Source organism: Plasmodium coatneyi, chromosome 1 (assembly GCF_001680005.1).
Source record: "Plasmodium coatneyi strain Hackeri chromosome 1, complete sequence".
NCBI lineage: Eukaryota > Apicomplexa > Aconoidasida > Haemosporida > Plasmodiidae > Plasmodium > Plasmodium coatneyi.
Window position 1 is genome coordinate 1,014,295 of NC_033556.1, and position 12,270 is coordinate 1,026,564.

Below are 12,270 nucleotides of genomic sequence, written 5' to 3' on the forward strand. Positions count from 1 at the left end.
GCCCAAGAGGGTAGGTCATGAAGAAACTGCGCCCGTGGGGACTGTGCACTCTTCCCCTTCGCGCATTTTTAAGATTGTGGAAAATGTGTTAAGGGCTCAGAACGTTCTTATGGAAATTTTGCTGCATGGTTATGTTCGCGGTGGGTTGTTAAAGCGCATGCGTAGAAAAGGAAAACTACAAAAGTAGATAATAACCAGTGTAGCAAAAGGGGTCAAAGGTGCCAAAACCATAAGGAAACTACAGCCAAGTGCTGCAAAACATGGCAAAATAAAACGATGGGAAAATAATTATAAGTTTATTTCTACAAGGAGGAAAGAGGTTAGGCCCCCACCCCTCTTTTTTTTTTTTTTTTTGCTCGGTAATCCATACCACGCTAGGATACCAAGAACAACATGATAATACGTCACCCTTGTAACTGCTCAGAGCCTGCATGTAAATGTTACATGGGCGAGCTGCACTGTTTAAAAACCTTTTCCCCCGATTTGCGGAAGGGTGGCCCCTTAGCTAGGCGATTCGAAAAGGGGGGAGTTTCCAAATAGGGTTATATTAAACAGTGCACCGTTGCGTCAGGCATTTTTTGCGTAGAAGAGGGATTATACCCGCACGTGTTTCGTTTGTGCTATCTTGCTCGGCTCTTTATTTTTTCAAGTAAATAGTGGATGTTTTGCGGAGAAGATAAAGGGCGAAAAGGAGGCCCTCCACGGGGGGTTCCCCCCATGCGAAAGGGGCAGCACAATTATGTGCGACACGCCCTGCTGCATGCTCGGCATACCTACGTTGCATGCGCCCTGTGGAACGCGGGCCGAGTGAAGGAAAAAAAAAAAAAAAAATTGCAGCCTCGCGGATTAGCTACCCGTCAGTCGGTGTTGTATGAAAGGGAAGGAGGATACATTTTTTAATTGTGCGTAGGAAGAATTAGGAGTGAGGGGCTATTTATACAGTTTGGTTGGGTTTATGAAAAAAAAAATAAAATGGTACCCCATTGTTAAGTTGATCACTTGGCGGTTAAAAAGGGAACAGCTAGTGGTGACTCATATGGGGGCGGTATGCAAAACCCGTGCGGCGCATACGTGGGAGAGTATCCATCAAGGATGTGTGTGTGGAAGGATAATCCAAGGGAAAGGTATATCCCGAACGGAGGGCTTCACCACTGCTTATAGCCGCCGAGGTGCAGAAGGGACAATATTTCGCGCCAAAGGGGAAGTCAAATCGGGTTGCAAAAAAGATACAAACACTGCAAACCGCTCAGGGTGCGCGTTGGAAGGGAAGTTATCGTGTTCACGATGGGGGGGACTTCCTGGATATATGACTTATATTAAAAAAGGGGAAACTGACGCGGTGCATGGTGGGGGTGGAAATAAATAAACGAGTCTGGTGATGTAGGTAATGGTGATATGTGTAATGATGATGGTTTGGTGGGTGGAAAAAAGGACATAGGTCGTCGCACCTATTTGGAGAGCACGCACTACCTGCCGTACGTGTTGCAAAACCCCCCCGCCGGTCACTACAACTTGCGTCTCTTCTTGGAGTGATAAAACGATACGTCCTTAGTATCCTCCATCGCATCGGGATACGCGCAGCTATTCGAGGTCTTCACCAAATTATGCTGAGGGAGATTCGACTTCATGTCACTAAGCACATTGTTGATTAGGTTGTTATTTCTTAAGTTGTACTGGATGAAGCTGTAGGTGGCTTGCGTGCCCATGTGGCTACTGCTCAGGTCTGTATCGTATGCACTACTGTGGAGCCCCTCCACCTGGGGTGGTTGGCAGTTGTTGCTTTTGCTTCGCCCGTCCTCATGGGGGAAGTTTCCTGTGTTCGCTTCGTTGCCAAGGTTAGCGGCGTTTGTGCTGTTGGCTGCGTTTGCGCTGGTAGAGTTACCCCAGTCGATGAGGTAGCCTGTAATATTTTTTTGTCTGCCTACAATTTGTGCCTCTTTATTTTGGTCTACGTTTGCCGGTGGTGCTACCCCAGGTGGGACTGAGGTTCCTCTTTGGTGATCAAATAATCTGCTGGCAGGTCTGTTCTCCATCATAGCAGTGTGTGCAGGTCCGTCGTCAGTATAGTTCGCAGTCCTCTCTTTCATTATCCTACCACCATCATATATGCTATTTTTAAGTGGCCTCAAATTGTAGTTGGGATCTTTCCTTCTGCTTAGGTTGTTGTTCCTTCTTTGTGTAGCATCTTGGGTGGACTCCTCACCGCCATGATGGGCGGATATCTGTGTACAATCCGTAGTGATGGTGCTTGGATGAATGCCCCTCTCGGTGTTAAAGGAGGAGTTAGCTAGTTCGCTAACTATTCTGTTAATTTGTGTGGCTTGTTCTTTGTCTGTTCTTATGTGCTGACTACTCCGGATCAGGTGCAGTAACTTATCTAGGTCGTGATTGTTCCTTTTTGTATTAGATCCTTCGTGGTAGGATTGCACTTGATTGTTTGTGTTATTGCCAGAGTGGGTGGTCTCCTTTGCGTTGTTTCTTTTGGGTTCCCCCGGTAAGGGTGCACTAAACTGGGTGCGCTCCGACGTGTTCACTTGTTCCTTCGAGTTAGAACCGTTAAAGGGATCACTGGCCGTGGTGGTAGCGGTGCCCTCGGTAGCAGTTGTGCAGGTAGTAGTAGCAGTGGTTGCTGTGGTGGTTGTTGCGGTGGCCAGTCCCCACCTGCCTCCCACATGGGCGAGCTTTCTCCTGGTTATCCTATCTTTGTGGTAATCCCCAAACCGTCCACTTCCGGTTCTGCTTCTGGATCTTCTCCCTCTCACCAGGGAGCGTCTCTCTAAGTCGCTGTAGCTAGTAAGGTTTGTTCTAATTCTAATGGGCGGCCTGCCGTCATACTGGTGACTGTGCGTTCTACTACTTCGATTAAATTGGTGTGTGCCTAATTCCTTGTAGGTGGTATAATTTGCCGCTGAGCCCCTTCTGCTGATGTACCTTCTGGGGATGTCACCCCTTATGTGGTAATTATCTTTCCAGTTGGAGACCCTTTCCTTGTTCTCCTCACACACGTAGAAGGGGAACACACCACCGTAATAATCGTTTCTACCACTGTTCCTGATTAACGCACTGGAGGGGCTACTCACATTTGACGAAGCTGTGTTGAGTTTTTTTTTTTTTTCCTTTTCGTCGGAGGAGTTTCCCATCGGAGTGGGGACGTTATTTTCTCTTATCCTTCCCTTCTGTTTACTCTGGTTACTGCTGCTCATGCTTGATTCCTTCTCGTTTGTGGGCATGCCATTTGTACTTAGCGGGTTCGTCCTGTTGTGTTCACTATGTGCTGGTGGAGCTGCGCTGCATGCCGCTTTGGACGGACCGCCATCCGTAAAGTACCCCTCCTCCCCATCATCGTACGATAAGGAAGCCGCACCTTTCCTTTTCCTTCTCCTGTTATAGGTCCAATTGTTCCCATTCGATAATCCGTGTTGCTCTGTTGGTGGGTTGCTCTTGGTGTGTATCAACGGGGAGAAGGAGTTTGCTCCGTGGCTGTTTTCTTCCCTTTGCCTTTCGCCGTCCTGGAGGCCTTGCATCTCGTCCGTCTGATCCTCTTCCTGCCCGTTCTCCACGACCGAATCACCTGCTTCACCTTTCACATTCAGCAGAATCGAAATGAGCTGCTCCTTCTCCCTCCGGCTCAGACTGTTAAGGATTCGAACCGACTCAGCGCCTCCAAAGTGGTTGAACAATAGTTGTTCAATCGTGTGGTCCGGTGCATTCGTGTAATTTTTTTTTTTCTTCTCTTTTCCTAGAACACGACTGTTGTAACTGCAGCTTTTCTCTCCCTCGATTATGTCATCAATTATGTGTACCCTTTGGTTTATATCCTCTTGTCTCCTCATTTTTGCCACCCCATCATGGGGTAAGAATTGATTCTTCCTCCCGTTCTGTGTGTGAAAGAAGCGAGTTCCTTTGTAATCGATCGGCTGTTCCTCATGCAGCAGTGTCTTCCTTTTTATATAGTTGGCTGGTTCGACATGAGAGTGGGATCTTATATTTTGGTTCTGGTTTTCCTTGATTTGTTCTTTCCTTACGTTTATTTCGTGGGCAGTTCGGCTGGAGATGTGTTCTTCTGGATGGCTTTCCCTTTGTGAAGTGGTTGAACTGTCCCCCCTTCGCCTGTCCTGGTTGCTTAACACGGTTTCCACTTGGATCGCCTGTGCCGTTGGGGGCACTTCCCCCTGCTGCGTATGTTGGGACATCGGCACGTGGCTTCTCCTTCCTGCGTTTTCACGTGGCGTGCCATTCCTTTGGTTCGCATCCATCCCACTCTGCTTCATCTTCTCCCTCCTCAGGTTCCCATTCAATATATGGTAGTAATTTTCCAGCAACTTGTTTCGAAACAATCTTTTACCCGTCCCATTCGGCGAGGGATCATTTTCCTTCTCATCCGAGTAGGGCAGGTTGTTCTTGTCGAGGTACAGCTTGTAAAGCACCTCAAGTTTGTTATCGTGTGGGACGTTTTTCTTTTTTTTCGACTGATTCGGTTCCGCTAGTTTTGCCACTCCTGTGTGCATCTGCCTACTAACTATGTTCGTCTGGTCGATGCAATCTTCGCTAGCGAAGCGGTTGTTATTTTGCTGCGCTTCCATGTTGATTTGGTTCTCCTTGTGGGCAACGTTCTGGGGGTAACTCATGATGCCACCGATTCGTTTTTGTGCCTCCTTAGGGAGTTGCTTCTGGAAGGAATCCCCCTCCGCGTTTTCCCAGTTGGCACCGTTTGTTCGCCCGTCCGGTGTGTATAGCCCCCCTGTGTTGTTCATTATTCTTTTCTTAGATTGTCTCACCTCTTGGAAGTAGTTTGAGAGCAGGTGCAACATGAGGTTACAATTGAGGCGGTCCACATGGGGTATGCTCTCTGGTGGGTTGGCATCCTTCATCTGTTGCATCTGTCTCTGTTTTGTTTGTTCTCTTAACTCTGCGTTGTCAGCATTTGCTGCCCCAATGGGACCTTCCCGTGAAGAGTCCCCCCTTCTCATACCCCTGTACGTATGTATTCTGGTGTCATCCCTCCGTTTCGTTTGGCCCTCCACCCGGTTAGTGTTCCTATCGACCTGCATGTGCCTACTGCTGGGTTGATAAAACCGACCACCTTTTTTGGGGGTGCCAAAAACCCCTTGTTCGCACATTAACTTTAGGATAGCTGAATCTTCTTCGGTGAGAAAAGCACCGCTTCGTGTACTTCCCAGGGTGGCGTCATTCCGTAAGTTAGTTGCGTTCGCTCGGTTGGTTGCTTTAACGGGGTTGGTCTCATGGCGTTTCCTCTCCACTGAGTTAGCATTAGTGTCCTTCTGGTAACTGTGCAGATGCTCTGAAAACTCCTGCTCCTGAAAACCATCGTACCTGCCGTCCATAGGAAGCATCACGTCCGGTTGGCAGTAAGATCCCACCCCATGCAGACGTGATATCCTAAGTAACCCATTCAGGAGGAGTACATCTCTGTTTAGGTAGCTCAACCCGAGGAGACCTCTATCCAATCCTCGTAACACTTCCCCTGGGTTGGCCTCACCCCTGAAGGGTAGTTCACGCAGCAAAGCACTTAACGGATCCGATGAAGGGAAAGCTTTCGTGTATTTTTTTTTTACATACATATATAAATTTTCGCTAACGTAATTGAAGCTTCTAAGGTTGGTGGTGAGGTCAGTTTGTGCTGACCTCTGGTCATTTTTGTCTCTGTAGTGCTTCATTAGCTTGCTTATGTTTGCATGCACATTGTCGGTAAGTTCTTCTATGGGTGGGTACTTATTTTTGATGCTGCTTCTGGGGGGGTTGCAGAATCCGTCTGTGTAGTGGAACGGGGACTGGTTGGCCGAAAGGGCAAAGTTCTTCTTAGTAGGTTGGTTTGTTCCGTCCCGAAGGGGGGGGTAGCACCCGTGTAGGGGCAACAGGAAGGAGTTGTAATCAGTGTGACGGTCACTGTACCGATATGGGTCGTCATCATCCCAGTTTTCTCTTTCGATGATTCCCTTTTGATCCCGTCGCATCTGTCCCTCCCCCGCGTCCACCCCGAGCAAGTAACCACCACGACTGTCCCTACCTCTGCGTACGCGAAGGAAATTCTCACTTCCCTCCTCCTCATAGTAGTTGTGATAAATCCCGTGCATGTACTGGTGCTTGTAACAGTAGAGGATCTCATGTCTACTGGTCTTGCTAAAGTTGGGCCACGATAAGTAGCTGCTGGCACAGTTCACGTGAAGAAAATTGTTGCAGTTTTTTAAGCTGCACTTTAGGGAGGGGAAGTTAAGTAAACAAATAGAGCACCTCTTGTAGAAGAGAAAATTGAAAAGCACAGTGAGGTTAAAGTACCTGTTCCCATAGACGTGATTGTATGTGTAGTTGTTAAAGTAGAGGCAGTCCTTATGACAGGTATACTTAAGGTAGGAACCGTTTTTATGCTTCAACTTGATGACCCCAATGAAAAGTCTACTTAGTGTTTGTTTCTCGTTACACAGGATGCATCTAACATTTTGGAACCATGCGTTGTATTCTTTTCTTTCCAAGCCGATTACTTCATCGTCGTAGATGTGAAGGAAGTAGTTGGAGTCGACGTCCTTTAGGGTGATTTCTTTTGGGTTCTTGGCTTCTCCGTACGTTGGGTGGTGTACGTGTCGGTTGTAGCCTTTCTGGGGGGGTGCAGTGTTGCCCGGCTGATCAGAAGGTCGTGAATTATCGTTATACTTCCTAACGAGACTACCTTCTCCATTCATGTAGGTGGGGTTACCTGCGTCTATGCCACCACTATCCACGGTAATGGTGCACCTGCCGCTAGGCACTTCCACCTCTCCGGAGGTCTCCCTGCTGTAGAAGTATTTCACCAATTTGTTCTTGTAAATGGATTTGTTAATTTTCTCGATGATCCTGTAGGCTTCTCTCTTTCCACTCAGGAAGGAACTCACCAGTGAGCTGCATCCGCTGTTGTGTGTGTGCTCTCCCGCAAACAGCACTCTGTTAACTGGAAAGGATAGTATGTCCTTGTCTATTTGAAGGGTCCTCCTCCCAATGAATGAATTCAATCCACGAGAGAATCTATTCCCAACCCAGTCGTAGTAACATATCTTTTCTATTTTAATCCCCGGTAGTAGGTCCTTTAGAAAAGCCTTGCAATCAGTGACAATTCTTTTTTTGGACAATTTGGCTGTTTTCTTTCTGTATCTGTTTTTCAAAAATAGGGCAATTACTGGGTGTGCACTGTAGAAGATGAGGTGATTATATTTGTCTGTTCGGATGTGACTGTTATAGGTCGATCGGTACTTCTGCCCATTAATGAGGCGCTCCCTCTTAAGGCACCCCATGAAGCTGCTTTCGTCTGCACGGCGGTAGACATGACTTCTGTTATGGGGTCGCTTAGTAGGTGGGCCATTTTCACAGTGGACTGCTCCGTCAATGTTCATTCGTGTCTCCTCGATGGACATTCCCCCGTTGTGTGTGTCTCCTCCTAGTAGCTCCCCTTGGCCATTTTTATCCTCTGTCGAATTGGACACCTCCGTCGAGAGGGAAATATCCATCGACGTGTTGTTGGCAAGGTGAGCGTTGCTGGGGCGGCAGGAGCTACTACTCCCCCGATCGGGTGTAAGGGAAGGAGTTCTGAAGAGGTCATCCCTGTTGGACACTTCTCTGGAAACCACCTCCTTTGGGGGGATCCCCTCCCTTTTCCCTTTTTTGTGGTTAAAAAAAATGCTCACATTTTGCGTGCTCTCTACAATCCTCTCCTTCAATGTGACAACAATTTTATTATTTTTTGTAACCCCCAATCTTTGAATGCTGTTTGTCTTCCACTTGGGGAGCTTTGGAATGAATTCAATAAGTCCTGTGCTTTCCTGGTCGGGGAGGTCCCTCACAGTTGTGTTGGGATGGCTCCTTGGGTTTCCATGTGGTTTCCCGGCAGGATCCCCTTTACTGTGCTTCTTCCTCTTTTGTTTACCGTTTTGCTTTCTTCCTTCTGCAGGATCCACTCTGTTAATGCCCCCCTTTGGGAGATCCCCCGAAATACACTCTGCATACTTGGCCACTCGTTGTTGACTTATATTATTGTGGAGGGTGGATCCTTTGGGGTTCCCTTCCTTACTTATGACCCGATTCCCATGGTTGAAGATGTGCGTGTTCTTCCCATCGGATAAGGTGCCCTGCCTGTAGGATGTGTGTGGACTTTCCGCATGGGCCTTCTCTAAGGAGTACCCATTTGGAGTACGGTCCTGATCCAGTCTGCTGCAAACCGTTCCACATAGAAGATCACATGGTTTATCCACCTCGCAGACGTTGAGGTTGTTGCTGTTCGTTTCGGAGGAGCACCTGGCCACGCTCGTGCATCCTTCCCCACTGAAGTAAACTACCCCGTTGTTGCTGGAACCTTTGAGTCTGCAGGTGCTTCTATTGTCGTTCGTTGTAACATCTATGTTATTGATTAGGTAGTCGCTTGAGGTAGATGTGTTCTGGTTATGGTTTATCCCACAAGGGGGTGCGCTGTGTGATTCGGAGGGGGGGTGGATTGACAATCCTTCCCGATGTGGAAACTCCCCGTTCACCTCTAAAGTAGTAACACATTTCGGATGATCCCCCCTTTGAGGTTGTTTTAATTGCGCCTGGGGGAAATTGTCCCCTTGTGGTGTAGCAGCACACGTAGCGGTGTGCTGGTCAGTGTTGGGAGGATCCGCTATATGGGGTATCTCTCCAATCCGCTTTAACGTTCCCATTTGGATCGTGCACCCCCGATGGTGGGTTCTCCCCTTGTTCTTGCGACCGAAGAATTTGACGCTGTCCTTCAGAACTCCAATAGGAACGGTCACGATGCAGTAGTCGTAGAGTCTATTGTCCACATGATTGCAGAAGCCAATTTTTATGTTCCCATTGTAGGCGTATATTTTATTTACAATTTTATTTTTTTTTATGACAAGGTTTTTTTTCAATCTTTTAAATATTTCTGTGAGCTCAAAGTTGCAACAGATGTTTTGGAGTACGTCGAGGAAGCTGAGGTTGTAGAAGAGGTACTGGATGGACAGGGAGTCCAAGTCAATTCCCGCAGTGGCTTCTATATAGGAAACATACAATTTTACGTGCAAACTTTTTGGATTCTTTTCGCTTTTCATTTTAGCGATTTCTGCTCGAATGGCCTCACCAAGCGACATACGGAGAATGGCGTTTTTATTTTTCAAATTGTGAAAAAAGGCGGAGTTGAAAATCTGGTCATAGTAGAACCTTAACTTGTAAAGGACCTTGAAGAATTCGCTTCTCATTTCGTGCTTATAAATTTTCTTCCCATTAAAGTATATGTAATGTTTGTATAGGTGCCTGTTTACATCTTTATGGTAGATGTTTTTCTTCAGGCAGAAGTTTATGAGGGGGTTATTACGATTGATTAGGAAGTCCATTTCTCCTAGGTAGTTTTTTTTCCCATTCGGTGAATAGAAAAACTTGCCACCGATTCGGTTTCTTGCTTCATACACAGTTACATCTACGTTATGATTGAGCAAGACATATGCAGCTGCAAGTCCTGACAAACCCGCTCCTATAATTACCACTTTTACTTTTCTATTAACACTTACAATGGTATCTATGTGATGAATAATGTCGTTGTAATTTTTTTTTTTTTTATTTCTATCGTGGGTTTTCTTCAAATGTAGAATGTTTTCCTTTTTGTAGAGGAAAATGTTGGCGTTTGTTTTATCACATATGTCCACTTGTTCACTGTATGTAAAGGAATTTTTGGAGCTGCTGGGGGTGTAGTGGTCTGAGTACCCTCCAAGGTTACCGATCTGTGTATGTCTTTGCGTGTTTCTGTGTGCCTTCCCAGGGTTGATTACATCTGTCTGTTCTTCCTCACCCATTGGGTCAACCGTATTATCCATCCTGTCCATAATTTTTTTTTTTTTTTTTTTTTTCTTTCTCTTCTTTTTCTTCTTCCTTCTCTGGTTGGTTTTTCCCCCGTTTTGGTCAGATAACCCGTCCAAGGCACCTCCATCTGATGGTACGAACACACCTTCTTGAAAAATTCCCATTTGACTTCTATACCCCGTTTGAGTGTACTCTACCCCTCCTTTCGCGTTATAGAGGTGGTCCATTCGGTTCTTCCAATTGGTGTCTTTGTTAACCTCATAGGGGTTGCACATCCTGCCCCAGGTCCGATCTCGGTTGTCACTACCGCAGTAGCTGAACGGGTTTGAATTGTTCGGATAAAAGAAGCTAAAGTCTTCTTCAAAAATGTTATAAATAGAGGATTCATTATCGTTCGATGTGGATGAACTCACAACAATTTTCTTCCTTCGGCGTGTGCACTTTGTTATTTGTGTTTGCACCTTCGCGCTTGTGTACATGGCTCGGTTGGACTTGAAGCTGCTACTGGGTTGGGACTCCCTCCCGGGGTGGTTACCCCGGCTTCTCCCACGTTTATCGCATTGATCGTGCTGATCCCGTTGATCCCGTTGATCCCGTTTATCGTGTTGATCACGTTCATCGGTTTGGCTACTCTGGTCGCTCTGATCGCTTTGGTCACTCTGATCGCTCTCATCATTTGCGCGTCCGCCCTTTTGGTCTTTCTCCCCACTGCTGCTTCCTTCTTCATCACCACTCCTACCTGCACCGTGGGTCTTGTCCTCATTTTCTTTCCCCCCCTGTTCGCGGTCATCACGGGGAAAGTCACCACAAGCTGATTCGTCTCGAGTGCCGCTTCCCTTATCATTGGCCTTATCGTTGGCCTTATCATTCGCACTACCCCCCACTCCTGCCGTGCACTCTATCGAAGGTGGTGCATTCCGCGTGCCGTCCCCATTACAGTGGAAACTGCTGTGCGTACATTGGGGGGAATCCTCAGAGTGGTGCCTTTTCCTTCCTCTTGTTTTCTGTACCTCCATCACAGCAACATCTTTTATTGTCCTGCTGTGGCTTCTTCTTCTTGGATTCATCTGCTTGGCCAATTGTCTTATGGGGTTTACAAAAATGGAGTTTAAAAATGGGAAGAAGTTCCTCTTTGCGTGTGACATTGCGCCTTCGCGTTTTACGCATCCGTGGATGAGCGTGACAAGATGGGGTGATTCACCTTCTCGACGGAGGGGTTGGACCTTCTTTTTTTTCTTCTTTTTCCTTCTTAACCCCTCCTTCGGGTTACATATTAAATATACATCAAATGGGTTACTTCCCCGTAGCACCCTTTTATATATGTCGCTTTTCACCCTTTTAATTTTTGTGATACTTTGTTCATACCCCATTGGGGGCAACACCCGACCCCCCCTGTACAGCCTCTTCCGTTTTTTCGTCTCCCTTTTTTTGTGGTGTACCCTCACGTTTCCCCTTATTTCCCCAACGTGTATAGAATAATCCGTTTCTGTATACTTAAGAATTGCTCCCTTGGCAACATTCAGGGGGGAGCAAGCTGTTGGGGGTGTCACCTGGCCCCCTTGGCTCTGATCCCGATCTGCTGTTGTGCCTTCCATTTTGGGCATGAAAACAAGACGAATATGCTAATGGGCTAAATTTGCGTTACCTCAAAATTGAACAACAAACACATTTGCATGTGATGACGCAAAAGGGCCAATGCTGTTACGTAACTCGATGTCGTTAGGAAAGCGGTAGGGGAAGTGCAGGACCCGATCTCATCTTCCTTGTGCCACCGTGTGGGGGATTATTAACCTTAAGTGTTTTTTTTTTCTTCTTCAAATTGTAACCTATCCTTGGAATGCAATTCGATGGATGTCTTCTCGAATGAGTAACTTTTAATCATCCCCTTTTTCTTAAAATTAGCACAAATGGAGAATCGTCTTTTGAGGAGCCAACTTCCTGGACATTACTGTTGATGCGTGCCGTAGGGAAGAGACACTTCCACCGGGTTGCTAATCTGTCTATTCGGCAGCTATGCAGGAAGTGCGGCCTAGGTGAAGGTACACAACATAGAGCGTTCCCTTAACCGATGTGATAGCACCGAATGCAAATTTAATTACGCTGCGAATTATTCTGACAGGGGAACAACTATCGGGCCAAAAAAAAAAAAAAAAAAAACTGGCGCGATAATGAAGGAGTCTATTCGCAATCGTCGTGTTGAGCATACCACAGTAAACACATGGCAGCATACCCACATGAGCAAAATTTTTCCTTTTCCTCATTCATGTAATTATCAAACTTGTCCAACGGGTTGGTACACATACGTGCATACGCATGGGGGGACCCTAGACGAATGTTTCTTCTAAATCATTTAAACGCAAAAACGTTGGAGTGGGTGGTTTTTTTTTTTTTTTTTTTTTTTTTTTTTTCCCAACACATTCTTCTACCTTCACTTGTGCATAGTCTGTGTAA

General features: G+C 46.6%; 1 protein-coding gene across 1 annotated transcript; it reads right to left on the minus strand.

The window, feature by feature from the left end:
- Window positions 1-1,505: 1,505 nt before the first annotated feature.
- On the minus strand, window positions 1,506-11,414 carry PCOAH_00002070 (Reductase; the record flags this gene model as incomplete). The annotated part of the gene is made up of 1 exon (XM_020057024.1): window positions 1,506-11,414. The coding sequence occupies one exon, from the start codon at window positions 11,412-11,414 to the stop codon at window positions 1,506-1,508; it is 9,909 nt and encodes a 3,302-aa protein (XP_019912431.1).
- Window positions 11,415-12,270: the final 856 nt, after the last annotated feature.